The sequence below is a fragment of the Ranitomeya variabilis genome, chromosome 5 (assembly GCF_051348905.1).
Source record: "Ranitomeya variabilis isolate aRanVar5 chromosome 5, aRanVar5.hap1, whole genome shotgun sequence".
Lineage (NCBI taxonomy): Eukaryota > Metazoa > Chordata > Amphibia > Anura > Dendrobatidae > Ranitomeya > Ranitomeya variabilis.
The window spans coordinates 271,654,573-271,682,534 of NC_135236.1; the positions used below are offsets into that span (position 1 = coordinate 271,654,573).

Consider the following 27,962-nt stretch of genomic DNA (forward strand, 5'->3'; position numbering starts at 1 on the left):
AGGAGAGTCAAGCATGGGCGGAGGTCTCCCAGAAGGACGCTACCTCATAACCCAGTTAGGCTGACTTCACCAATAACCTTGTTCTAACAATCGTGGCTTATTGTTCTACGTACTTCTATTCTTCTTTCACAACATGTCACAACCTTCACACTGTTCACACACTGTTCACACACTGTTCACACACTGTTCACACACTGTTCACACACTGTTCACACACTGCCAGGGACTAGACTCATAAATCTATACAATATGGTAACCCGAGTTCTATAGGTATCTACTCACTACTAGACTAACCCAGCATGACACGGCTCATAGAGATCTTTCGGATAATACAGGGCAGATAAAAGAGAACTAATAATGTCTCTTACCTGGCCAGGTTTTTTTTTTTTATTTGCCGTCCATTATCCCAGATCTCCGTTGTCCGTATCCGCAGGTAAATCTTGAGTAAATACTCTCGCCTCAAGTCCCTGTTCGGGCGCCAAAGAAATGTTGAGTCCTTATCAGTCCCTGGCTTCTTAATTGTAGGAAATCCAGGTAAATAACACACAGCACAAGAGATGTGTATTCATGTGCAGGGATCGCCCAGGAGCTCGCCTCTGACTCACTGGACGCTCCCTCCTCCTTTATATGGCAAAGAGATAAGCATTTACAGACATGCGTACAAGCGCTCATATTCTCTAACAAAGAGTATCTATTCTACTGATAACGTTCACTTCTGGAATGTAAGTTACAATATCACAAAGGAATGCGTCCATAAAAGGAAATGTCTATTTTGCTCAAGTCTTCCTCATATTAAGCCAGACGTCTCTGAAAAGGAAGACAAAATGGATTCTTCAATCTGATCTCCACAGCAGTGATCCAGAACACTGCCCCCATCCCTAAAGGGAAATATGCAAATGCATGTAGAAAAGCCGCGGAGACACCATCACGTGTTTCTCAATGCAAGGAATGAATAGCCAGGTCTTTCACCGGGAAGGAACAACCACGGGAAGGGCAGCATCCAATAAAGGAAAACCACCTATGCCAAAACATGTGATGGTGTCTCCGCGGCTTTTCTACATGCATTTGCATATTTCCCTTTAGGGATGGGGACAGTGTTCTGGATCACTGCGTTGAGAAACACGTGATGGTGTCTCCGCGGTGTTGGATGTTTTGATCTCCCCAAGGTCATTCATCCTTATGTTTATAGTCTTTTCACTAGGCACTGCTCCTAATAGCCAGTTTCCTACTCCACACTGATGAGGGGCAAATACCCCGAAACAGCTGTCTGTGGATGGATACCATGTTTTGGCATAGGTGGTTTTCCTTTATTGGATGCTGCCCTTCCCGTGGTTGTTGCTTCCCAGTGAAAGACCTGGCTATTCATTGCTTGCGTTGAGAAACACGTGATGGTGTCTCCGCGGCTTTTCTACATGCACTTACACCTTAAAAACATTAACGGAATTCACCATTTTCTTATCATGGGAACTCCATAAACACCTATTGTCGTTGTGATTCATTCTCATCTTGCAACTACTAATCAGTCGTTTTCTTAACAAGCTATAACCTCTCCAATCTATTAGATGCCAAGATGTTTCAGTCATTGCATTTGTTTACCATCCTCTATAGAAAAGAATATAACCTTATCACAGTTTTCCACAAAGTTATCCCAAATGCCACACCATCCTACATCTCCTCCCTTGTCTGTGTCTAACAACCCTATGTGCACTCTCTGTTATAGCTATGATCCAACAGTAACATTCACAATAATCCAAACTCCCACTCCTGTCTTTAAGACTTTTCTCATGCTTCACCAGTTCTCTGGAATGCACTAACTGGAATAATCAGATCACTTCAAAGTGTCCACAGTTTTATGTGCCCTACAAATACACCTTTTTGGGCAAAATTGACTTCTTCCTCTTGGATAAACCATTGTACTATTTATTCATATCTGGATTGACTGCATATTTCCTCAAACCAGGATAAAGCAAACTTTGGCCAAGTAGTCATGGTCCATTTAAGTTGGTTATTTATAAATTTATAACTATACTATATATTTATCTTGCTTCCATGTATTCTGGTATTTGTAATGTCGCTACTAAGTATTTTTAAAATATTCGCTATATTACACTTTAGGTCCAGTTCACTATTGTCCTGGACTCAGTTATGTTAGCATAACACGCCATATTTTATTGTTATTTTTTAATATTTATTAGCTGTTTTCATCACATTTCTGTGTATTACTCTTCCTTTTTCTCACGGACACTCCTGTATAATTTTCCCTCGGTTCATACCATTGGTCTCCGTGTGCGCATGCTCTGTCTCGTTCCCCTCCTGGTATCTTGTCTTAGGCCGACGTCACACAACATATAAAAAAATTGGTCCGTTTTACACGGATGAGAATCGCAGAAATGTTCCCTGAACAGTGATCTATATGTCATCCGTGTGCAGTGCGAGGATGCTATTTTCTCGCATCTAAGCATCCGTGTGACATCCGTATGGTGAGATTTTCTCGCCGGCTTGCAAAACGGACATATAATGGATTCATGGGCTCAAATATTCATGAAAACACATATATATATATATATATATATATATATATATATATATATATATATATATATATATATATATATATTGTAGGGGTTGTACTCGCACAGGTGCGGCGGGTGACACTCAGGAGACATATCCCATTAAAAGTTCACAGGGTTTATTGCTCCATAATCCACATAGCAACAGGAACAACAGGTAAACAGTCTTACATCAGACAGATGAATCCTCAATGTCCATAGTAGAGCTCCGCTCTCTCTCAGACCTGTAGGCACACAGGCTGTGCTATGTCCAGCACGCAGGCTCTCCAGCCTGAAATGGTCTCTGTGTGCTGTTCAGGACGTCTGTCCCCACTTGGAACCATCCAACACACAGGCCACTCTGCAGTGTCCAGCGAGGACACACGAAAGTCTGTCCACCCTGACAGACTCCCAAACACTCCCACCATGTGCTACACACACCTCCTTTACATAGGTGTAACCACACCCAGGTACCTGTCACATGGCCAGTCAGGTGAGCGTGACATCACCACAGGTCCTTACACACAAAACCATCTTACGTGTTCAGACACGCCTCTTTGGGTGGGTTTGTAGGTGACTGAACCCACCCATCTCTCCAATCACCTGGAAGCCTTCCCACTGTAAACAAATCCCTCAGCAGTAGATCTGCTTGAGCAAAACATACCCAGGCTTCCATCACAGGGCCACCCACCTCTGCGATACATACCGTCCATTAATCACATGACCAGTCGCTATGCCACAATATATATACAGTATATATATATATAATGTCTGTGAGACACATACATATACATATATATATATATATATATATATATATATATATATATATATATAGTAGCATTTCACCCACTACAGGTCTTGGGGAACACTCGCTTGGCATGGGATTCAAGCACTCAGGCACGGTACCTCACACAAATCTGTCCATATGGTTTATTTATACTCCGCATAAACCAGATAGGGTACAGTCCGTTTTATTACAGCCACGAAACATTATAGGACATCAGACAGTTCATGTAGCAGTTAGGCTTCTCTGCTGTATATTATAATCCCCTTGTCCGGGGTTACCTCTCAGGAGTTCCACCCCTCACGCTGACTTCATGTCAGTCCCAGGTCCTCAACACAGACCGTCCAGGTCTACGGTCTCCAGGTGTTTCCAGGACGACTCCACTCCCAGGAGCCTCCAACACTGACCGTCCAGGACCTTGCACAGGAACAAACGGATCCATACACAGGAACCTCCCCAGAACATATGACCCACACCCTGGTCACATTATCTACCTGTAACCACTCCCATGGGTGGGAGTGTGGCTGTGTGGCTAGTTTGTCCCGCCCATCACACAACTAGCCTAGTAAGTCTCCCTTGACTATTATAGAACACTACACAAACTCTTGAGGAACTACAGGTCCCAGAACAACCACTTTGCATCAGACTTACCACGCAGACTCCCTCTGCGACACATATCGGCCATTCACAACACTGCCAATCACTGTTTCATCACAACTATGCCTCCAAGTGCATCTTGAAGTGCACACACAGCGCCCCCTGGCTGTAACATTGGTCACTGCACCACAATATATAATATATATATATATATACTAGCTGAAGAGCCCTGGGTTGCCTGGACATAGTAAATATCTGTGGTTAGTTATAGCACCTCACTTCTCTTATTTTCCCATCATGCCTCTCATTTTCCCCCTCACATCTTTCATTTTCCCCCTCACATCTCTCATTTTCTCCCTCACACCTCTCATTTTCCCCCTCACTCTTATTTTCCCCCCTCACTCCTCTCATTCCCCCCTCACTCCTCTCATTCCCCCCTAACACTTGTCATTTTGACCTCACATCTGTCATTTTCCAATCAATGCACTATTTTCCCTCACTCCTCTCATTTTGCACTCACACCTTTTAATTTTCACCTCACACCTCTCATTTTCCCCTCCGTATATACATGTTTGTCATCTCCCTTATATATAGTATACACCTGTATGTCATCTCCTGTATATAGTATATACCTGTATGTCATCTCCCCTGTATATAGTATATACCTGTATGTCATCTAGCCTGTAAATAGTATATACCTGCTGTATGTCATCTCCTCCTGTATATTGTATATACCTATGTGTCATCTCCTCCTGTATATAGTATATACCTGTATGTCATCTCTTCTGTATATAGTATATACCTGTATGTCTTCTCCTCCTGTATATAGTATATATCTGTATGTCATCTCCCCTGTATATAGTATATACCTGCTGTATGTCATCTCCTCCTCTATATACCTATGTGTCATCTCCTCTTTTATATAGTATATACCTGTATGTCATCTCCTCCTGTATATAGTATATACGTGTGTCATCTCCTGTATACATTATATACCTGTGTGTCATCTCCTATATATAGTATATACCTGTAAGTCATCTCCTCTTGCGACACACACAAGTCTGGTATTATCCTTCAAAAATAAAAATCTGATTAATAAGCAGACAAACTACAAGAGCAACAAATGTACCATATAGGAAATACGGCAGCTGTCAGTCACATGACCTGTCTATTATGTGTATGTGTGAGCTAATATATACTGCCAGGTGGAGGGCTTCCTGTTGGCTGTGGATTTATCAGGCTGCCAATTTAGCTTACAAATACTGAGGTAAAAATACTGACCAAATAACGTGTGAACAAGGTCTAATACAGGAGCAGATGACATACAGGTATACACTATATACAGGAGGAGATGACTTACAGGTATATACTATATACAGGAGGAGATGACATACAGGGATATAATATATATAGGAGGAGATGACATACAGGTATATACTATATACAGGAGGAGATGACTTACAGGTATATACTATATACAGGAGGAGATGACATACAGGTATATACTATATACAGGAGGAGATGACACACAGGTATATACTAAATACAGGAGGAGATGACATACAGGTATATACTATATAAAAGAGATGAGACATAGGTATATACAGGAGGAGATGACATACATCAGGTATATACTATATACAGGGGAGATGACATACAGGTATATACTACATACAGGAAATGACATACAGGTATATACTATATATAGGAGGAGATGACATACAGGTATATACTATATACAGGAGGAGATGACTTACAGGTATATACTATATACAGGAGGAGATGACATACAGGTATATACTATATACAGGAGGAGATGAGACAGGTGTATACTATGTACAGGAGGAGATGACATACAGTTATATACTATATAAAAGAGGAGATGAGACATAGGTATATACAGGAGGAGATGACATACAGCAGGTATATACTATATACAAGGGAGATGACTGTTGTGAACTCTGTTCTGGAACTCCCTCCTGTGGTCAGGAATGGTATTTCTGTGAGTTTTGTCCGTGGGTTCCCTCTGGTGGCTGAAAGTGGAGCTACTGGTCTGGAGGTGGCTTCCTCAGCTGCATCATTTAAGGCTGGGCTGGTTCCTCTATTTAACTCTGCTCAGATCGTTACCTGATGCCAGTTGTCAATGTATCTGTACTGGTTCAGATCTCACTTGGATCTCCTGATGACCTGTCTACTTCAGCAGAAGCTAAGTCCCTGTTAAGCTCATTTGTTGTTCATTTGTGTGCTGAATATATTTCTGAGTACCTGCTAAGTTTTGTCCAGCTGGCTATCATGATATTGTCTCGCTAGCTGGAAGCTCTGGGTTGCAGAGTGGCACCTACCGCGCCGTGAGTCGGCGCGGGGGGTTTCTTGCTCACTCTGCGTGGCTTTTTGTAGTTTTTTGTGCTGACCGCAAAGATCCCTTTATCTATCTTCTGTCTATTTAGTAAGTCGGGCCTCCTTTGCTGAAACCTGTCTCATTCCTATGTTTGTGCCTTCCTCTTAACTCACAGTCAATATATGTGGGGGGCTGCTCTTTTCCTTTGGGGAATTTCTCTGAGGCAAGGTGAGGCTATATTTCTCTTTAGGGGAAGTTACCTCTCAGGCTGTGAAGAGTCGTCTAGGCAGAGTCAGGTACGATCCATGGCTAATTCTAGTGTGTGTGATAATAGATTAGGGCTGCAGTCAGCAGAGCTCCCACTTCCCAGAGCTCGCTCTATTTTTGCAGTTTTGACTATCAGGTCATTCCCGGTGCTCCTAACCACCAGGTCCAGCCATAACAGTACAACTGGCCCGAAAGTGTTAATGCATCGCAATAGAGGGATAAGAGAAGTTCTGAGACCATTTTTTTTCTCTGCAGTGTGTTTAGTCTTTTTTTTCCCCTAAACCTCTGGGTGGTTCAGGACTCAGGTGTAGATATGGACATTCAAGGTCTGTCCTCTTGTGTGGATAATCTCACTGCAAGGGTACAAGGCATTCAGGATTATATAGTTCAGAATTCTATGTTAGAGCCTAGAATCCCAATTCCTGATTTGTTTTCTGGGGATAGATCAAAGTTTCTGAATTTCAAGAATAATTGTAAACTGTTTCTTGCCCTGAAACCTCGCTCCTCTGGTGACCCTAGTCAGCAAGTAAAAATCATTATTTCCTTGTTGCGTGGTGACCCTCAAGACTGGGCATTCTCCCTTGCGCCAGGAGATCCTGCATTGCTTAGTGTAGATGCGTTTTTTCTGGCGCTTGGATTGCTCTATGACGAACCAAATTCTGTGGATCAGGCAGAGAAAATCTTGCTGGCTCTATGTCAGGGTCAGGATGATGCTGAAATGTATTGTCAGAAGTTTAGAAAGTGGTCTGTTCTTACTCAATGCAATGAGTGTGCTCTGGCAGCGATTTTCAGAAAGGGTCTTTCTGAGGGCCTTAAGGATGTTATGGTGGGGTTTCCCACGCCTGCTGGTCTGAATGAATCAATGTCCTTGGCTATTCAGATCGATCGGCGTTTGCGGGAGCGGAAAGTTGTGCACCATATGGCGGTGTCCTCTGAGCAGAGGCCTGAGCCTATGAAATGTGATAGGACTTTGACCAGAACTGAATGGCAAGAGCACAAACGTCAGAATGGGCTGTGTTTTTACTGTGGTGGCTCCACTCATGTTATCCCTGATTGTCCTAAGCGCATTAAGCGGTCCGCTAGGTCTGTCACCATTGGTACTATACAGCCTAAATTTCTTTTGTCCGTTACTTTGATTTGTTCTTTGTCATCCTACTCTGTTATGGCGTTTGTGGATTCAGGCGCAGCCCTGAATTTGATGGACTTAGAGTATGCTAGGCGGTGTGGTTTTTTCTTGGAGCCCTTGCAGCATCCTATTCCATTAAGGGGAATTGATGCTACGCCTTTGGCCAAGAATAAGCCTCAGTACTGGACCCAGTTGACCATGTGCATGGCTCCTACACATCGGGAAGATATTCGCTTTTTGGTGTTGCATAATTTGCATGATGTGGTCGTGTTGGGTTTGCCATGGCTACAGGTCCATAATCCAGTATTGGACTGGAAATCTATGTCTGTGTCCAGTTGGGGTTGTCAAGGGGCCCATGGTGATGTTCCAGCGTTGTTGCAGAGATATGTGGCGCCTATGGTTCCTTCCGTTGACCCTCCTGCTCCGGTGTTGGTCGAGGGAGAATTGGAGTATGTGGTGGAGTAGATTTTGGATTCTCGTATCTCGAGACGGAAACTTCAGTATCTGGTCAAATGGAAGGGCTGTGTTCAGGAAGATAATTCCTGGGTTCTTGCCTCCGATGTCCATGCTGCCGATTTGGTTCGTGCCTTTCATTTGGCTCATCCTAATCGGCCGGGGGGTTCTGGTGAGGGTTCGGTGACCCCTCCTCAAGGGGGGGGTACTGTTGTGAACTCTGTTCTGGAACTCCCTCCTGTGGTCAGGAATGGTATTTCTGTGAGTTCTGTCCGTGGGTTCCCTCTGGTGGCTGAAAGTGGAGCTACTGGTCTGGAGGTGGCTTCCTCAGCTGCATCATTTAAGGCTGGGCTGGTTCCTCTATTTAACTCTGCTCAGATCGTTACCTGATGCCAGTTGTCAATGTATCTGTACTGGTTCAGATCTCACTTGGATCTCCTGATGACCTGTCTACTTCAGCAGAAGCTAAGTCCCTGTTAAGCTCATTTGTTGTTCATTTGTGTGCTGAATATATTTCTGAGTACCTGCTAAGTTTTGTCCAGCTGGCTATCATGATATTGTCTCGCTAGCTGGAAGCTCTGGGTTGCAGAGTGGCACCTACCGCGCCGTGAGTCGGCGCGGGGGGTTTCTTGCTCACTCTGCGTGGCTTTTTGTAGTTTTTTGTGCTGACCGCAAAGATCCCTTTATCTATCTTCTGTCTATTTAGTAAGTCGGGCCTCCTTTGCTGAAACCTGTCTCATTCCTATGTTTGTGCCTTCCTCTTAACTCACAGTCAATATATGTGGGGGGCTGCTCTTTTCCTTTGGGGAATTTCTCTGAGGCAAGGTGAGGCTATATTTCTCTTTAGGGGAAGTTACCTCTCAGGCTGTGAAGAGTCGTCTAGGCAGAGTCAGGTACGATCCACGGCTAATTCTAGTGTGTGTGATAATAGATTAGGGCTGCGGTCAGCAGAGCTCCCACTTCCCAGAGCTCGCTCTATTTTTGCAGTTTTGACTATCAGGTCATTCCCGGTGCTCCTAACCACCAGGTCCAGCCATAACAGATGACATACAGGTATATACTACATACAGGAAATGTAATACAGGTATATACTAGATATAGGAGGAGATGACATACAGGTATATACTATATACAGAAGAGATGACATACAGGTATATACTATATACAGGAGGTGATGACACATAGGTATATACAATATACAGGAGGAGATGACATACAGCAGGTATATACTATATACAGGGGAGATGACATACAGGTATATACTATATACAGGGGAGATGGCATACAGGTATATACTATATACAAGAGGAGATGACATACAGGTATATACTATATACAGGGGAGATGACATACAGGTATATACTATATACAGAAGAGATGACATACAGGTATAGAGAACCAGGAGTGTACTCTCATGGGCATAGATATACAGATAGAGCCCAAATCATTAGTTTTGCAATATCAAAAACAAATGTTTATTATACAAAGCTCATTCACAATAAATATCGGCTAAAAGCCAAATTAAAAAACATGACGAGAAAATAGGGGAGAGAACACAACAATAAAAACCAGAAAACAGCCAAGAGAGGTTCCTCCATGTTTGTTGGCGCTAAAGAGTAGGTTTAAATTTGTAAAGTGGGCATCCCTCTATCCACATTAGTTGTACAGGGAGCCCATACCGGCAAAAGTCGTTCACAATATAGCTAAAGTCCCCTCACTCATTAGCCCAAACACCGCATTAACTTACCCATGTGGGGAGAGGAGACCTCGACAGGCTGCATATAAAGCCCCGACGCGCGTTTCGCGTAGTTGGCTTCCTCACAGGCTCTTCCTCCAGAGAAGAAGAGCCTGTGACTGAGGGCAGATATTAATAGCCTAAAGAGGGACCATGGTTATTGCCCCCCCGGCTAAAAACATCTGCCCCGAGCCACCCCAGAAAATGCGCATTTTCCCAGGCTTTGAGTTCATGCCGCCAGGGAGAGCAGCTTCGGTGACGGCACCGCTAGTCACCGAAGCTCCTCTCCCTGCATTTCATTCATTCCCCAGTCGTTCACATCCGGGAGCAGCCGCATTAGCAGCGCTCCCGGGTGTAAAATGTAAATGCCCCCCGGTATGGATTACTGCGTGGGACTTGACTGTACATCGGACAGGTATGGGATATTATTGCTTTTTTATTTTGGAATTTTTTACAGGAGAACGAGGGCTTCACTTGGATTGGGAGTGCGATGAAGATGTTAAAACCTGTGTGTTTTATTATTTCATGAAAAGACTTTATTTTTAATATGTGTGTATTTTTTACCTTTTCATACTACTGGATTAATAATGGATAGGTGTCTTATTAACACCTCTCCATTATTAACCAGGCTTAATGTCACCTTACAATAGCAAGGTGACATTAACCCCTTATTATCCCATATGCCAATGCTACAGGGCAGTGGGAAGAGAGAGGCTAAGTGCCGGAATAGCTGTATCTTACAGATGCTCCTTTTCTGGGGTGGATGGGGGCAGATGTTTTTAGCCATGGGGGGTGCAATGACCATGGTCCCTCTCTAGGCTATTAATATCTGCTCTCAGTCACTGGCTTTCCCTCTCTGGCGGAGAAAATTGCACAGGAGCCCACGCCAGCTTTTTCCATGAATTAATCCTTTAACACCTACAGCTCCAAAATTTTACACACACACACACACACTACTAACATTATTAGTGAGGGACATATAAAAATCTAACTGTTCTGCAATGGTTTACTGTATGCAAACCATGTTTCATATGCTGACGGCTTCTGCAATGATTTTACAGAACCCGACAATTGAATTATCGGCTATTCTGCTGTCTAACTCTATGAAATATATGTGTGTATGTCAAATATATATATATATATATATATATATATATATATATATATATATATATATATATCATATATACTCGAGTATAAGCCGAGACCCCTAACTTTGCCACAAAAAAACTAGGAAAACTTAATGACTTGAGTATAAGCCTAGGGTGGAAAATGCAGCAGCTACCGGTAAATTTCAAAAATAAAAATGGATACCAATAAAAGTAAAATTGAGATATCAGTAGGTTAAGTGTTTTTGAATATCCATATTGAATGAGGATCCCCATACAATGCTCCATACAGTTCATGATGGGCCCCATAAGATGCTCCATACAAAATATGCCCCATATAATGCTCCATAAAGTTTATGATGGGCCCCATAATATGCGCCATATTAAAATATGCCCAATATAATGTTGCATAAAGGTTAAGAAGGGCCCCATAAGATGCTCCATAGAGACATTTGCCCCACATAATGCTGCACAAATGTTGGTTATGGCCCCATAAGATGCTCCATAGAGATATTTGCCCCATATAATGCTGCACAAATGTTGATTATGGCCCCATAAGATGCTCCATAGAGATATTTGCCCCATATAATGCTGCACAAATGCTGATTATGGCCCCATAAGATGCTCCATAGAGATATTTGCCCCACATAATGCTGCACAAATGTTGATTATGGCCGCATAAGATGCTCCATAGAGATATTTGCCCCATATAATGCTGCACAAATGCTGATTATGGCTCCATAAGATGCTCCATAGAGATATTTGTCCCATATAATGCTGCACAAATGCTGATTATGGCCCCATAATATGCTCCATAGAGATATTTGCCCCATATAATGCTGCACAAATGCTGATTATGGCCCCATAATATGCTCCATAGAGATATTTGCCCCATATGCTGCACAAATGTTGATTATGGCCCCATAATATGCTCCATAGAGATATTTGCCCCATATAATGCTGCACAAATGCTGATTTTGGCCCCATAAGATGCTCCATAGAGATATTTGCCCCATATGCTGTTGCTGCGATTAAAAAAAAAAAAAGACATACTCACCTTTCGTCGCTCAGGCCCCCGGCACTTGCAATATTCACCTGTCCTCATTCCACCGCTGGGCTCCATCTTCAGCATCCTCTGTACTGATGTTCAGGCAGAGGGCACGCGCTAACCACGTCATCGCGCCCTCTGACCTGAGCGTCACAGCAGAGGACGCGGAAGACGGAGCCCGGCGGTGGAACGAGGACAGGTGAATATCGCGTTATGCTGCTCACCCTCCCCATTATACTCGCCTGCTTCCGGCACGGTTTCTAGCAGCTTCCCTGATAGTCTTCTCCGGGCACTGACAGCTTCTTCCAGCGTTGAGCGGTCACCGGTTCCGCTCATTACAGTAATTAATATGCGGCTCCACCCCTATGGGAGTGGAGTCGCGTCCATATTCATTACTGTAATGAGCGGTACCGGTGACCGCTGAACACAGGAAGAAGCTGTCAGTGCCCGGAGACCATCGGACATGTAGGGACTGCGTCAGGAGCAGGTGAGTATGTCACAGCTGCTGCTCCCCCTTCCCCGCCGACCCCCTGGGACAATGACTCGAGTATAAGCCGAGAGGCGCATTTTCAGCCTAAGAAAATGGGCTGAAAATCTCAGCTTATACTCGAGTATATACGGTATCTATACTATGTGTATACATTTATTTTATCTATTCAATTCTAACCTGTCAGTGTGATGTTACTGTACACTGCACTGAATTGCCAGCTTTTCTAAAGAACACCGGTGCGTATTTCTCGCAAGTCACACTGATGGTCCGTGTGGTGTGCGAGTTTCTCGCACCCATAGACTTTCATTGGCGATTCTAGGTCGATATACGGTGCAAATCGCAGCATGCTGCGATTTCTCTCGCACGTATAATACGGCTGAGAAAACAACAGATGATAGGAGCTGCCCCATAGTTTAACATTGGTCTGAGTGATATGCGATTTTTTTTTTATCGCATAGCACTCGTCCGTATTACTGTCTAGTGTGACTCCGGCCTTATCAAGCAACAGGGTGGAGACGTGCCTCCATCACCTTGGAAACAGTTTTCTGGGTGACGCTGCAAGCTTCCAACCCCTTGTCCTGACAATTCCTTTTGATTGGGCAACGAGCCTCGCATGCGCCACAGACCCGGTCTCTAGCGGTGCAACCTCTTTTTTTTTTTTTTTCATTATTCTACTTTCATTATTTTGCTTTCAAACTTCTATACTTATACTTGTATTTGAATCTGTATACTTGTTGATACCTTAGGTGTGTATTGGACCAATTTTTTAAAAATACTGTTCCTTTTTTTTTTCAGCATGTGTTTCATTTTACCTTTATACTAATAAACTGTGTTAAATTTTATGAGACCCCTTTGCACTCATTTTGCTGGTCGTGTTACTTATCTTAGAGTGTGTCTCTAGAAAGAGTTTTTCTTAATTTCTGCTCATTTTTTTTGTAAGTTACCTTTTTGGGCAAGCCTATCGCAATACTTCTCTAATTTTCTCTCAGTTCTCCCTTAATATATTTTCCCTCAGAATCTAGTTCTTTCTATCATTTGTTCCTATACACTCATTGCACTCAATAGCATTTTGTATGTGGACACTCAGTGTGCACAATTATTAGGCCATTTGTATTTTTATAATTAATTTTATTATTGACCAACTACAGTGCTGTCTGTCAATCCAAAAGGTTAATAAACCTGAACATTTAAGAAAAAGTTAATGTTTTGTCTTTTTTTAGGAGAATATCTGTGTGCAGAATTATTGAGCAACTAAATGAAAATATTGAAATATACCCATCTCAGTTGTTTATTTTCATCTGTTAAAGTGAGAATAAGAGCCAAACAACTACAAATGTATAAAAATAAATTTCTGAAATTAAGGAACTTTTGGCCCTGAGGAAGTGGCAGATTGCCACGAAACGCGTCGGTACAATAAAGCTTTTAAGAACATTTCTATTGTTGTGTGGTCAGCGCGGATACAAGAAATCTGGTCTTCTTCCTTCTTTGTGAAAATAAATTTCTGAAATTTCAAAGAAATATGAGTGACCAATATAGCCACCCTTCTTTTCAAGAACAGCCAAAAGCCTTCAATCCATGGAGTCTGTCAGTTTCTTAAATCTGTTGATGATCAACTTTTTGGGGCATCATCAACCACAGCCTCCTAGACACTGTTCAGAGAGGTGTCCTCTTTACCTTCACTGTGAATTTCCCATTTAAGAAGGGCCCATATGTTCTCAATAGGGTTTAGATCAAGTGAGGAGGGAGCCACATTATTATTCTTTCATCATCAAGGCCTATAATGGCTAGCCAAGCGTGGAGTACTTTGATTCATACAATGGACCATTGTCCTGCATACAAATTATGGTTTTCTTGAAATATGCAGACTTTTTCTCCTCTTTAGCAATGCCTGCCCATAGCAGTACCCCACTTCCCACTTCTCCTCGGAAGTCAGCAAGATGAAGTCTGTGGTCATTACTGATCCAGTTATAGGTAAAGAGTCACTCTCATCTCATAAGTCCATAAAACCTTTGAGAAATCTGTCATCAGATATTTTTGTCCCAGTCTTGACGTTTTACCTTGTGTGTCTTGTTCAGTGGTGTTCAGGTTTCAGCCTTCTTACCTTGTCATGTCTCTAAGCAATGGACACCTTGTACTTCTTGGCTCTCCAGGAAGGCTGTAGTTCTGGAATATGACAGCACTGGGGGATAATGGGTTCCTTGTCGCTTCACATTTGATTCTTCTCAAATCTCAGTTAATTTGTCTCTTTTTTTTCTCAACATGTTTTTCTGACACCCTGTTAACTATTTGCAACAAAACTTTTCATGGTTCTGTGACCACGCCCCAAAATTTTAGCAATTACAAGAGTTCTGCATCCCTCTGTAAGACTTGTAACAATTTTTGACTTTTTAGAGTCAGTCAAATCTCTATTTTGGCCCATTTTGCCAGAGAAAAAAAGCTGCCTAATAATTCTGCACTCCTTGATAAAGGGTGTTTCATCCTTAGGCCACACCCTCCCTCATTACACAAATACACATGACATAATCTACTTCATCCGATAAACTATCACGTTTATACAGCTTGGAGTAGCAAACTATGAATAAAAATCATGATCTGGTCAAGATACTCACTTGCCTAGTAATTCTGCTCACAGTACATAAAGATGCTGGATGGTTTCTGGTTCATGCAGCTTATCATGAATAGCATTGTTTATTTATGGCTGGACCATACACTACAAGCCCTTTTTTTTATCTCTAGTGTCACCCCTATTTCCTCATGGATTGTGAGCTCTTCTGAGCAGGACCCTCTTCCCTCTTGTTTGTATTGCTGAATTATGTATTACTCAGAAATGCCTGATATTGTTTGTACACGAACCTTCTGAATTATAAAGATCTGTAGAATATGCTGACGGTACATAAATGGAAAATTATTATAAAATGATTATGTGTAAGTAACTGCGGTTCATTTGTGCAGTACATAAATTAAAACTTACAATCTTAGCTAGTTTTAAAGTGAGTGTGTAATTGTCTGTTACTGGCATTTGATGGTTATAAGGACACTTGTGAAGATCAACAGAATTATTCAGTTTTTATTTATTTTGCCCCTTCTCAACATATGATGTAAGCTTGCATCATATGTCATGTCCCTGCCTTTGATGCGGGCTCACACGCCGAGCCCGCCTCTTTCCCCACAGATGATGGCTTATTTTATCAGCCATCACATGCCTCTAACATCTTCGGGTGGAGCATAGGTTTGCCCGTGATTGCTAACCTGTTAAATGCGGCTGTCAATCTCTGACAGCGGCATTTAACACGTGCCGACAAGGGGTTGCGTCTTTCCACTCTCCCATCGGTGCACCCATGACATGATCGCGAGGCACCAATGGGTTGTCATGACAGCAGAGGGTCTGCTGATGGCCTTCGTGCCTGTCATTATAATTCTCCTGTGAACACCAGCCCGTGGAAATCGTGATTTTATTTATTTATTTTTTTCAGTACATAGCTGTACTAATTGACTGCTATGTATTGCACAAATGATCAGATGATCGCAGCTTCATGTCCCCTAAGAGAACTATTAAATACAGTAAAAAGTGAAGGGAAAAAAAATCGAATCACCTCCTTTTTGCCCCATTAAAAATAAAACCATTAGAAAAAAATTAAAAAAAAAAGTCTGGTCTATCAAAATATAAAATAAATCGATCCAGTCTGTAAATGGCGTAGTGAAAAAGAAAAATCAAAATTCCAGAATTAAAATTTTTTGGCTTCCGCAACATTGCAATAAAATGCATCAAGAGGTAAAAAAATCAGCAAAAAATGGCCCAAAAATAAGCCCTCACAGAGCCCCATATACCAAAAGATTAAAACGTTAGGGGTCTTGAAAAATGGCGACAGAAGCAACTTTTTTTTTCCACCACTTAAATAAAAAAAAATGCATGTTTGGTATCGGTGTATTCGAACTGACCAGGAGAATCATATTGCCAGATCAGTTTTACCATTATAGTGAACATGGAAAATAAAAAAAAAATAGTGGAATTGCTTTTTTTTTTTGCAGTTTGAACGCACTTGGAATGTTTTTCCATTTTCTAGTATACTATGTGGTAGAATGAATGATGTACTTCAAAATTACAACTTGTCCCGCAAAAAAATCCCTCATCCATCTATATTGATGGAAAAATAAAAAAAGTTATATGTCTTGGAAGAAAGGGAGGAAAAAAACAAAAAATGAAAATCGCCATGTCATCAAGCGGTTAACGATACCTTTTGATCATTGTTGCTTGATTTTATTTTATTCTTTTCGAAGTTTACAGGCGTAAAATCTAATTGTGTTTATCTCATGGCAGAGTCCAAGAAACACTTTTTATTATTATCCTTCATCTATTGATCCTAGAAGAGGGATCCACGCCCTGAGGATGGGAAAATACAAGGCTCACTTCTATACACAAGGTAAATCCATCCTTTCTTTATCTGTACACTACCCAGTAGTTATTCAGTTTCTGAACTGAGAATCTCAATCTTTACAGCTTTCTTCTTTTTAATTTCCTTATTTTAGTGAATGATGTTTTTGTATTACTTCTCTAGCACCGTTACAGTATTTACAGGAGAGAGCAATTTAAGAAATTGGGGAAGTCACAATCCCAATGCATCGTTATACAGGGGCTGTCTACAGAATGTAGACATGTTTTACCCATTCTGCAAATTCAGCGCGCCGATCTGGGTCATTCTCGTTGAAGTGCTGCAGCAGCTGGATTTTGTAAGGGTGCCATTTGTGAGTAGCTAATATCCGCCAAAGGGATGTTCGACTGATGCCAGATCGGCGTGCTGAATTTGCAGAATGGGTAAAACAAAAATTGGAACAGGACCCTGAGTTTACACAGAACATTATGTTCAGTGATGAGGCAAACTTTTTTGGGTGGGCCATTTATATGGATACACCTAAATAACATGGGAATGGTAACAGATTTCTTGCGTATGGTGTCTTGCACTGAAATCTGCTGCAATGACCCGGGTACTGCGTTCACCAGACATCAACACAATTTCTATCCGCTCCTCACGTTTTAACCTCTGCAGCATGTCAATGGCTGTAAACAAAGAGAAACTTGTAAATAACTCATGAAAGAATAAACCTACGTTAAAACCAAGCATGCCATTGTTTTTCTTGTGAAATTCTCAGTAAATTTGATGTGTCACATGACCCTCTTCCCATTGGAAAAAATAAAGTTGGACCCAAAATGGCCGACTTCAAAATGGCCGCCATGGTCACCACCCATCTTGAAAAGTTTTCCCTCTCCCATATACTAATTTGCCACAAACAGGAAGTTGATATCACCAACCATTCCTGTTTTATTTAGGTGTATCCATACACATGGTCCACCCTGTATAATATGCATTTATTTTCTAAGAATTATAGGATGCTTCATGTGACATGGAACTAATATGCAGTCATCAAATGAATAAAATATTACAACACACAAAAGGTACATCAGAAAAGTTTTTGTTCTTAAGTGAACACGTCCTTTACATTATTCCATTTACAAGGCTGAGAACGTAGAGCTGGCAGACTACATGGGATTTGTACAGCGTCTGTATCATTTCAGTAAAAAGAGGAAGGGGGCTGATGTGATGGCCTCCAGCGTAACACAACATTTCCTCGGTCATTCATAAGAATGACTAAAACTCACATAAGATAAAGAATCTATGTTTTTATGCAAACGATCTAATGTCCACCACAAATAAATGTCATGTAGCCATATGTGATGTTTTTATGAATACTTGATCACTTTAAATTGACTTGAATAACCTCTTTTTGTATTTTTGAACACCTTAAATGAGGTATGGTAACTTTGCAAATAGTCTCCTGGAGTTTTGTGTCTTGAGCTCCTGTGCAGACCATAGGGTATCCATGGTTATAAGCAGTAAAAATAATGAATCCCTGGGTATAATGTTATTCTGATATTCTAATGCCCACCTCAAAGACTCAAAATCATGGTTCTCTGCAGCACATTAATCAATGTAAGCAGATGATGTGCTCCTGAATTCACCGATCTGTTTACACAAGCCAATAGATGACCACAGACTTTTCTAAATGGGCCACTACTCTCATATCTATGTTTTATTCCCCAAATGTATCTTTTATGACTTTTCATGTTTCTCTCTATCCACAGGAGCATTTCACAGTGAGACAACTCCAGATCCTGACTGCCACGTCACTGCGCTGCTGAAGGAACATAACCCGCCTCTGCTGTTTGACCTGGAGACAGATCCTGCCGAGAACTACAACTTACTGAACCCAGTTATCCCTGAAGAGCTAGAACCAATTGTCAATGAAATACTAAAGGAGCGAGAGAGATTTCTGAAAAGTATGACTTATGCCAAAAGTGAGATTAACAAAGGCACAGACCCTGCATTGAGGCCATGCTGCAACCCGGAATGCACTCCAAAGCCAAGCTGTTGCCGCTGCTAATTCTGAAGGGAACCTCCGCTTATTTTCTGAATGTGCTTCAGGTCATGTGTCGGTTTGAAATCCAGATTTCTAGAAAAGCCTGTATTTGTAAGAAGTTGATGGATAAGCACGCAAGTCGTTCTCTTTTATTCTTTCTTGTGCTGTGTTCACACATACAGTTTTGAGCAGTTTGTTTTCCAAGGTGTGGTGTGGATGTAGAAAGAATTGAAGTCTTTCCTGTTTCACGTTGCCTCCTTTATGGTCCACACAAGGTTTTCAAAAAGTGTGTAAAAAAACAAACAAAAAGCTGCACACAAGGTTTTCAAAAAGTGTGTAAAAAAACAAACAAAAAGCTGCATGTGTGATTGGAGCCTAAGGCTGCCGTCACACATTCAGTATTTGGTCAGTATTTTACATCAGTATTTGTAAGCCAAACCCAGGAGTGGGTGATATATACAAAAGTGGTGCATATATTTCTATTATATCTTTCCTCTATTTGTTCCACTCCTGGTTTTGGCTTACAAATACTGAGGTAAAATACTGACCAAATACTGCTAGTGTGACGGCAGCCTAACCGCGAATTTGTGAACTTCGCCTTTATAATCAGGGAGCAGTGGCAGGTTGCCCATTCATTTCAGTATAGCGTGATTGCATATGAATGGCAATGTCTGCAGAGGAAATAGGACATGGGACCTGAATAGACCCTCCTCACTATGACTACTAAGATTTCTGTGTTTGGAACCTCATTAACTTTAAAGTGTATCTGACGAGATTTCAAAATACAAACTGCATGTATTATTGAATAGATATTTTAGAACTGATGAGGCTGGATTACTTACTTTGAAAATCCATATTGAAATGGTTAAATAATCTGGCTAAAGTGTGAGTGAGCTCATGAGTCTGTATGTACTCGATCCAGCCTGACTGACAGCTGCAGCTTGTACTGAATAGTGAGATTTTATCAACAGCAGGGAGGAGGAACACTGAGGAGCTGTCAATCAGACTAGGTGGGCAGAGCTTGAGCAAAAAGTTTCCAAAAGGATTATGGAGCCATTCTAACATGAATTATGAAAGTAAGTTGGCAAACCTCTTGAGTTCTAAGAAATCTATTGTATAATGTATGCAGTTTGCATTGTAAAATCTACTGATACTGTCATTTCCCAATGACCTGAATATACTGTAGGGGAATAAGTATCTCCTCTAAGCAATGCTAATGAAGTATTTCTGTTAACATGTTTATTAATTTATTTCTCAGTAAATATTGCTGCACCTAGGAGCTGAAAGCCATCGTGCTCATTATCATGTAGTCAAGATCATCTTGCATTTGTGAGATTGAAAGATTTAAAGCGAACCTGTCACCTGTTTTGGCCACTATAAGATGCAGCCACCGCCTTTCAGGGCTTATCTACAGCATTCTGTAATGTTGTAGATAAGCCACCGGTCCAACCTGAAAAATAAGTTTTATTGTACAGGGTGGGCCATTTATATGGATACACCTGGGTGGGCCATTTATTTGGATAAACCTAAATAAAATGGGAATGCTTGGTGATATCAACTTCCTGTTTGTGGCACATTAGTATATGGGAGGGGGGAAACTTTTCAAGATGGGTGGTGACCATGGCGGCCATTTTGAAGTCGGCCGTTTTGGATCCAACTTTTAATTTGTCCCACCCAGGTGTATCCACATAGATGGCCCACCCTGTTCTCACTGGGGGTGTAGTCCGGTCCGGTGGGTTTCGCAGGTCCGGGTCCCATCTTCTTGTGACGCCGCCCTCCTGCTTCCATTATCGCTCCCTGGCATCGTGCTTTTGCACAGGCGTACTTCTCTACCCTGTTGAGGGCAGACCAAAGTACTGCAGTGCACAGCTGCTGGGAAAGGTCAGAGAGGCCCGGCGCCTGCGCACTGCAGTAATTTGCTCTGCCCTCAACAGGGCAGAGAAGTACGCCTGCGCAGAAGCGCGATGCCGGGGAGCGACGATACAAGCAGGAGGGCGGCATCACAAGAAGATGGGAGGCACCGGACCCGGCCTGCGACACGCTTCAGATGTGACCATTCCCCCGGGGTGAGTTTAATAAAACTTATTTTTCAGTTCGGATCGGGGGCTTATCTACAGCATTATAGTTAACTCCAGAAAGGAAGTGGCTGCATCTTATAATGGCCAAAACTGCTGATAGGTTCCCTTTAATAAAACCCTATATATTATTGTGAGGTTGTTCTTTTTTCCTCCATACTTACAAACTAGGTTAAAACCGCGGTCACACTTTTATATTTGATTTAAATGTTTTATCCATTTTCATAAGCCAAAATAAATAATGTATTCTAAATACAGAGCAATACAATGGGAACATTTTTTGATAACAATCTTAATTGTAACCTGTCAGCTTGGAAATGCTGTGCAATCTGCAAACATCATATTATAGAATAGGAGGAGCTGAGAAGATTGAAAAAGATTTATTGTAGAGCCACATTCACACATCTGCGTTTTATAGTCCATGCACGGACTGCGATCTCCAGTCTGTCTGCGGTCTCCTGATCTGAGCAGCTTGTTATACGCCTGTGAGGCTATGAGTTTGGGTCAGAAGACCTGTAACTAGTATTTTATTCAGCCATATTCTTTCTCATTCAGGACATAGCAGTCAGGGTGGCTGCTAACGCAGTTAACAAGGGTGTGGGGTTTTTTTGAACAGATTTGCCACGAAAATTGCATGTTTTTTGTGCCAAATTCTGCATATAAAAAAGACTTCTATTCATAAGGTCTCAGTTTTTCCCAGCAAGTCTTTCAAACTCTTTCAAGTGACATCTGCTTCAAAACTGGTAGGGCAACATTGATTAGCTCAATTGAATGCAAATCCCAGACAAACTTTTTGGTTCTAGATTCAGCCAATATAAGAAAGAATTGCGGCACTCACCATCCATCTTCAGCTAAAAAATATCCTTTATTTAGCACTTAAAATCTTCACAGACATACTGCGGCATCGGCAGGAATACACGAGGGAGCGGGGGAGAGACAAGGGAGGACGACGGCCGTTTCGCGCTCAGGCGCTTCTACGGGTCCATGTATGTTACAATGGTGATGTCATTTCCTTTCATAGAAGCAGACTCACCACATAAATAAAACAACATTTGTGTCAATTAAAAACAAGCCTTAATTACAGACTGCTTTCTACAACAGAGTTAGATAAAGATCGCCATATCTAGTTTGTCATTTAGTCCTAGGGGACCTTGCGCATTCGTTTTTAAGATCCATTTGGCTTCACGCTGCAATAGTAACTTGCCATGATTACCCCCTTGTTTGGGGAAATTAACCATCTTGAGTCCGGCAAATTGTAAGAAATTGGGGTTACCGCAGTGTGCCTCCTGCATATGCTTTACAGAACGCACTCGCCCCTTCCCGGTAGATATTGAATTAAAATGTTCTCGAAACCTGACCATTAAAGGTCTTATGGTTTTTCCGATATAAAACCGGTTACATGGGCAAAAAATGGCATATACAATAAACTTACTCTTGCACGTTATAAAGTCTCTTACCAAGTGCTCTATAGATCCCAGTTTAAGGGGGTTGTCAGTACTGTGCAGGTGGCAGAAATTGCAACTCCCACATTTAAAGTTGCCCTGTGGTGATATTTTTTTGATCCAATTATTTTCCAATCGAGGGAGTCGATTTTTAGCTACTAGGTCACCTATGTTTTTTGAACACTTGTATGCAAATAAAGGAGCGGATGCCGTTAAATTACTGAAATCCGCATCTCTCTGCAGAACGTGCCAATTTCTTCGTATGGCCGCGTGAATTTCCCTATCCATCGGGCTATGTTTAAATGTAAAGGTAAAGCGCCGATTATTATCCGGGTTATCTCCCCTATTGTCTGCAAGATTTTTATTTTATTTTTATTTTTACCTTTTTTGCCTTTTTCCAAAAGCTTTAGCTGTGACAAATTTACCGCACGACGTTCGGCCTGCTGTAAAACATGATCAGGGTACCCTCTATTCATAAATCGTATTTTTAATTCTTTGATTTGTTTTTGATAACTAGCCTCATCGTTATTAATTTTTCTCTGCCTTACCATCTGGCTGTATGGAATGCTTTGTTTAGTGTGGCAGGGATGAGCACTCTGAAAATGTAAGATGTTTTTCGTAGCGGTTATTTTTCTGTGAACACTTGTTTTAATTAAATCCTCTTTAATTTCGACCTTAATGTCTAGAAATTCTAGTTGATTTTTACCAAACACCGCCGTAAACTTCATATTTTCATTATTATTCTCATTTAAAAATGATACAAATTCATTAAAAATTTGCTCTCCTCCATCCCACACAAGAAAAACATCATCAGCAAACCGCAGGTATAACCGTATACCTCAAGCATACATCCGCCAGCTGCTCCTTCCTTGAAGGTCAAGCAACTTGTCTTAAGGCCTCTTTCACACGTCAGTGTCTCCGGTACGTGTAGTGACAGTTTTCACACGTACCGGAGACACTGACACACGTAGACCCATTCAAATGAATGGGTCTATGCACATGTCCGTGTTTCTCCGGCAGCACGTACAGCAATACGTCCTGCACACGTGCACACGGAGAACAGTGTGCACTCTCCTCCGTGTGCACGTACCGCCTGCAGGAGAGACAGCGCTACAGTAAGCGCTGTCCCCCCGCTGTGGTGCTGAAGGCGGCATTCATCTCTTCTCCCCGCAGGAGAGAAGAGATGAATGATCAAGTTTTTTTTTCTTTTTTGTTAAAAAATAAAGTTGCTGAGACCTCCCGCCTATCATCCCCAGTGCGCCGCCCGACCCCTTGCAGAAGAAATACTCACCTAGCTCCCGCGATGTCTCCTCTCTCCTCTCAGCGCCGGCAGCAGGTCCTGTGTGAGCGGTCACGTGGGACCGCTCATTACAGTGAGGATTATGCGCATAATCCTATTATATTAATATATTATTAATTAAAATATTAATATTAATAGATATTAAAGATGAGCTAGCCGGTCAAGACCTACCAACTATCTTCGACTACCTTATCTCCCTCGCCATCCGTATAGACCTTCGTTGCCGTGAGCGTGCCTGTGAGGTGGCACGTAAAAGAGGACCGCTGTGCCTGGCTCCATCTTTTCAAAGGCCACTTGATCCTTCGCCCTCCCTGGTTGAGGACTCACCTGAATCCATGCAGATCGACCACTTTGCCCTTGCCAGACATCGAAAGAGGGATCAATGCTCTAAATGCCAGTGCCTGTATTGTGGAGACATGGGTCACTCCATTCGAGTCTGTCCGGTGAAGCCAGAGAAGCTCCGACATCTAGGGTCGGTAGGAGAGGCCTCCCTAGACGGAATAGACATTTCTCTACCCCTGACCCTTACTGTGCTGTGACAACCGGTGAATCCCAGTTTGAGTCAGCGTATTTGGATTCCGGGGCAGCCGGAAATTTTATCCTTCATGCTGTAGTGGATCGGTTCCAAATCCCAGTTCATCCGCTCCAGAACTCCCTGGCAATAACATCAGTCAATGGGAGAACTCTTCGGGAGACGGTTCATTTGGCTACTAAACCGTTGGAGGTCCGTATTGGGATGCTTCATACTGAGAGGATAGTCTTCTAAGTTCTTTCCCACATGTCTCATACCTTTCTGTTAGGCGTACTATGGCTACAACAGCATGAACCTGTGTTGGACTGGAGAACTGGAGAGGTGCTCCGCTAGGGACATTCCTCTCATGAGAAGTGTCTGGCTCCAGTACGTTCGGCTAAGGCCCCATCTTGTCTGGCATCGCTGCCCGGTTTGCCATCTGCCTATTGGTCATTTGCAGATGTATTTGACAAGAAAGCAGAAACTTTGCCACCCCACAGGCCATAAGACTGCCCTATCGACTTGATTCCCGGATCTACACCCCCTAGAGGCTGAATTTACCCTCTGTCCCCAGCTGAGACTCAAGCTATTTCGGACTATATTCAGGAGAATTTGGCCAGGGGTTCATTCAGAAGTCCTTCTCTCCTGCTGGGGCCGGGTTTTTCTGTGTTAAAAAGAAAGATGGATCACTCCGACCCTGTATACATTACACTGTGTTACAAAGGTATGTGCATATGTTGCGGATTCGTGTGCGGATTTTTCCACGCAGATTCTGAAGCGCCCTGCGTTTTACCTGCGGATTTACCACAGTTTTTGTGTGGATTTCACATGCGTTTTCACACCTGCGGATTCCAATTATGAAACAGGTGTAAAACGCTGTGGAATCCGCACAAAGAATTGACATGCTGAGAAAAATAAACCGCAGTGTTTCCGCGCAGTATTTTCCGCAGCATGTGCACTGCGGATTTGGTTTTCCATAGGTTTACATGGTACTGTACAACGCATTGAAAACTTCTGCGAATCCGCAGCGTCAAGTCCGCTGCGGATCCGCAGCCAAATCCGCAATGTGTGCACAGACCCTAATCTTGCTGCATAGACGCAATCTGAGCATTACCTCTATGTAGCAGAGGCGATCGCGCTATGGCAGCTTCTAGCCTCCTATGGAGACTATTGAAGCGTGCCAAAAGTTAAAAAAAAGGGGTTAAAAAAAAATAAATAAATAAAAGTTCAAATTACCCCCCTTCCGCCCCAATCAAAATAAAACAATAAAAGAAAAATCAAACCTACACATATTTGGTATCGCCGGGTTCAGAATTTCCCGATCTATCAATAAAAAAATAATTAACCTGATCGCTTAACGGCGTAGCGATAAAAAATCAAAACACCAAAATTACGTTTTTTTGGTCGTCGCAACATTGTATAAAAATGCAATAACGTGCAATCAAAAAAACATATCTAAATATACAGAACGTATCATTAAAAACATCAGCTTGGCACGCAAAAAAATAAACCCTCACCCAACCCGAGATCACGAAAAATGGAGCCGCTGCGGGTCTCGGAAAATTGCGCAATTTTTTTTTTTTTTAGCAAACTTTAGATTTTTTTTTCACCACTTAGATAAAAGAGAATCTAGACATGTTTGGTGTCTATGAACTCGTAATGACCTGGAGAATCATAATGGCAGGTCAGTTTTAGCATTTAGTGAACCTAGCAAAAAAGCCAAACAAAAAACAAGTGTGGGATTGCACTTTTTTTGCACACTTGGAATATTTTTCCCGTTTTCGAGTACACGACATGGTAAAACCAATGATGTCATTCTAAAGTACAACTTGTCCCGCAAAAAATAAGCCCTCACACGGCTATATTGACAGAAAAATATAAAAGTTATGGCTCTGGAAAGAAGGGGAGCGAAAATTAAAAAAAGTTCCGTCATGAAGGGGTTAAAAACCTTACATGATACAGACTTTTGGAGCACATATTCATGTTCAGCATATCAAAATCTATAAGATACAATAAAATTTTCTCAGGGGACAAGAACTTCCCTGAAGCTTGTTGCGCAGTGCTATTGGGGCCTCAACCAGATCATGGTGAAAAATAAATACCCTATCCCACTGATCCCTGAGTTGTTTGACCGATTAAGAGGTGCCAGGATCTTCACCAAATTAGATTTAAGAGGCGCCTACAATCTAGTCCGCATTCGCCAGGGAGACGAATGAAAGACGGCTTTCAACACCAGGGACAGACATTATGAATATCGAGTGATGCCCTTTGATGTATCTGGATGATATTTTGGCATTCTCCCCAGATCTAGCCTTCCACAGACAAGCAGTTTGGCAGGTTCTTCAGCGTCTTAGGGAGAATCAACTCTATGCCAAGTATGAGAAATGGGTTTTTTAACAGTCTGCCCTTCCCTTTTTGTGTTACATTATCTCAGACACCGCACTCAGGATGGATTCTGAGAAAGTCTCTTCCATCCTTAACCCCTTAACGACCGCCGATACGTCTTTTAACGGCGGCAGTTAAGGGTACTTAAACCATGGCGCCGTTAATTAACGACGTTGTGGAAAAAGTGTATAGCGCCCCCAGAATCAGAATTCCTCTGAGGTCTCGGTTGCCGGGATTAGCCGAGACCCCAGAGAACATGACTTGGGTCGGTTTTTACCGACCCCCGGGTTGCGAACGCCGGTAAATAAACATTTACCGGTGGCCACCAAAAACAAACAAATCGCGATTTCCCATTTAATTTCTCTGTCCTCAGATGTAATCGCACATCAGAGGACAGAGAAATGGGGTCCGCGATAGCCCTCCGATACTCACCCATTTCCCCCGATGCTCCTCATGGCCTCGATGGGCGCCACCATCTTTTTCCGGGAAAAAAATGGCGGGCGCAGTCCGGAAGATCTTTGGGGTCTCAGCTGCCGGGGGTTGCCGAGACCCCAAAGAACATGATCATGGTCGGTTTTTACCGACCCCTGTTTTGTGATTGCCGGTAAATAACCGTTTACCGGCGACCACAAAAAAAAAGCGGCGTGTCATTCTCTGTCCTCTGTTGTGATCGCACACCAGAAGACAGAGAAATGGGGGATTCGGGGACCCTGTCATACTTACCAGTGTCCCTGGGTCCTCCTGCATCTCCTCCTGGCTGCCGGCTTCTTCCTCAGGGAAGAAAATGGCAGGGGCATACCTCAAGCATATACGGTTATACCTGCGGTTTGCTGATGATGTTTTTCTTGTGTGGGATGGAGGAGAGCAAATTTTTAATGAATTTGTATCATTTTTAAATGAGAATAATAATGAAAATATGAAGTTTACGGCGGTGTTTGGTAAAAATCAACTAGAATTTCTAGACGTTAAGGTCGAAATTAAAGAGGATTTAATTAAAACAAGTGTTCACAGAAAAATAACCGCTACGAATAACATCTTACATTTTCAGAGTGCTCATCCCTGCCACACTAAACAAAGCATTCCATACAGCCAGATGGTAAGGCAGAGAAAAATTCATAACGATGAGGCTAGTTATCAAAAACAAATCAAAGAATTAAAAATACGATTTATGAATAGAGGGTACCCTGATCATGTTTTACAGCAGGCCGAACGTCGTGCGGTAAATTTTGGAAAAAGGCAAAAAAGGTAAAAATAAAATAAAAATCTTGCAGACAATAGGGGAGATAACCCGGATAATAATCGGCGCTTTACCTTTACATTTAAACATAGCCCGATG

The 27,962-nt window shown here is 42.2% G+C and overlaps 1 protein-coding gene across 2 annotated transcripts in view; it reads left to right on the forward strand.

Annotated features, from left to right (window-relative positions):
• The window catches only part of LOC143775774 (arylsulfatase A-like), a 169,355-nt gene extending 148,580 nt beyond the window's left edge, over window positions 1–20,775 (forward strand). The window contains exons 7-9 of one of the 2 annotated variants that reach the window (XR_013215704.1): window positions 16,818–16,920; window positions 18,639–19,188; window positions 19,235–20,775. Coding sequence is in view for 1 of the 2 variants with exons in the window: in XM_077264307.1 (XP_077120422.1) it covers window positions 16,818–16,920; window positions 18,639–18,937 (402 nt within the window). In the remaining variant the exon portion in view is untranslated. The other variant, XM_077264307.1, reaches the window with a different exon arrangement.
• Window positions 20,776–27,962: the final 7,187 nt, after the last annotated feature.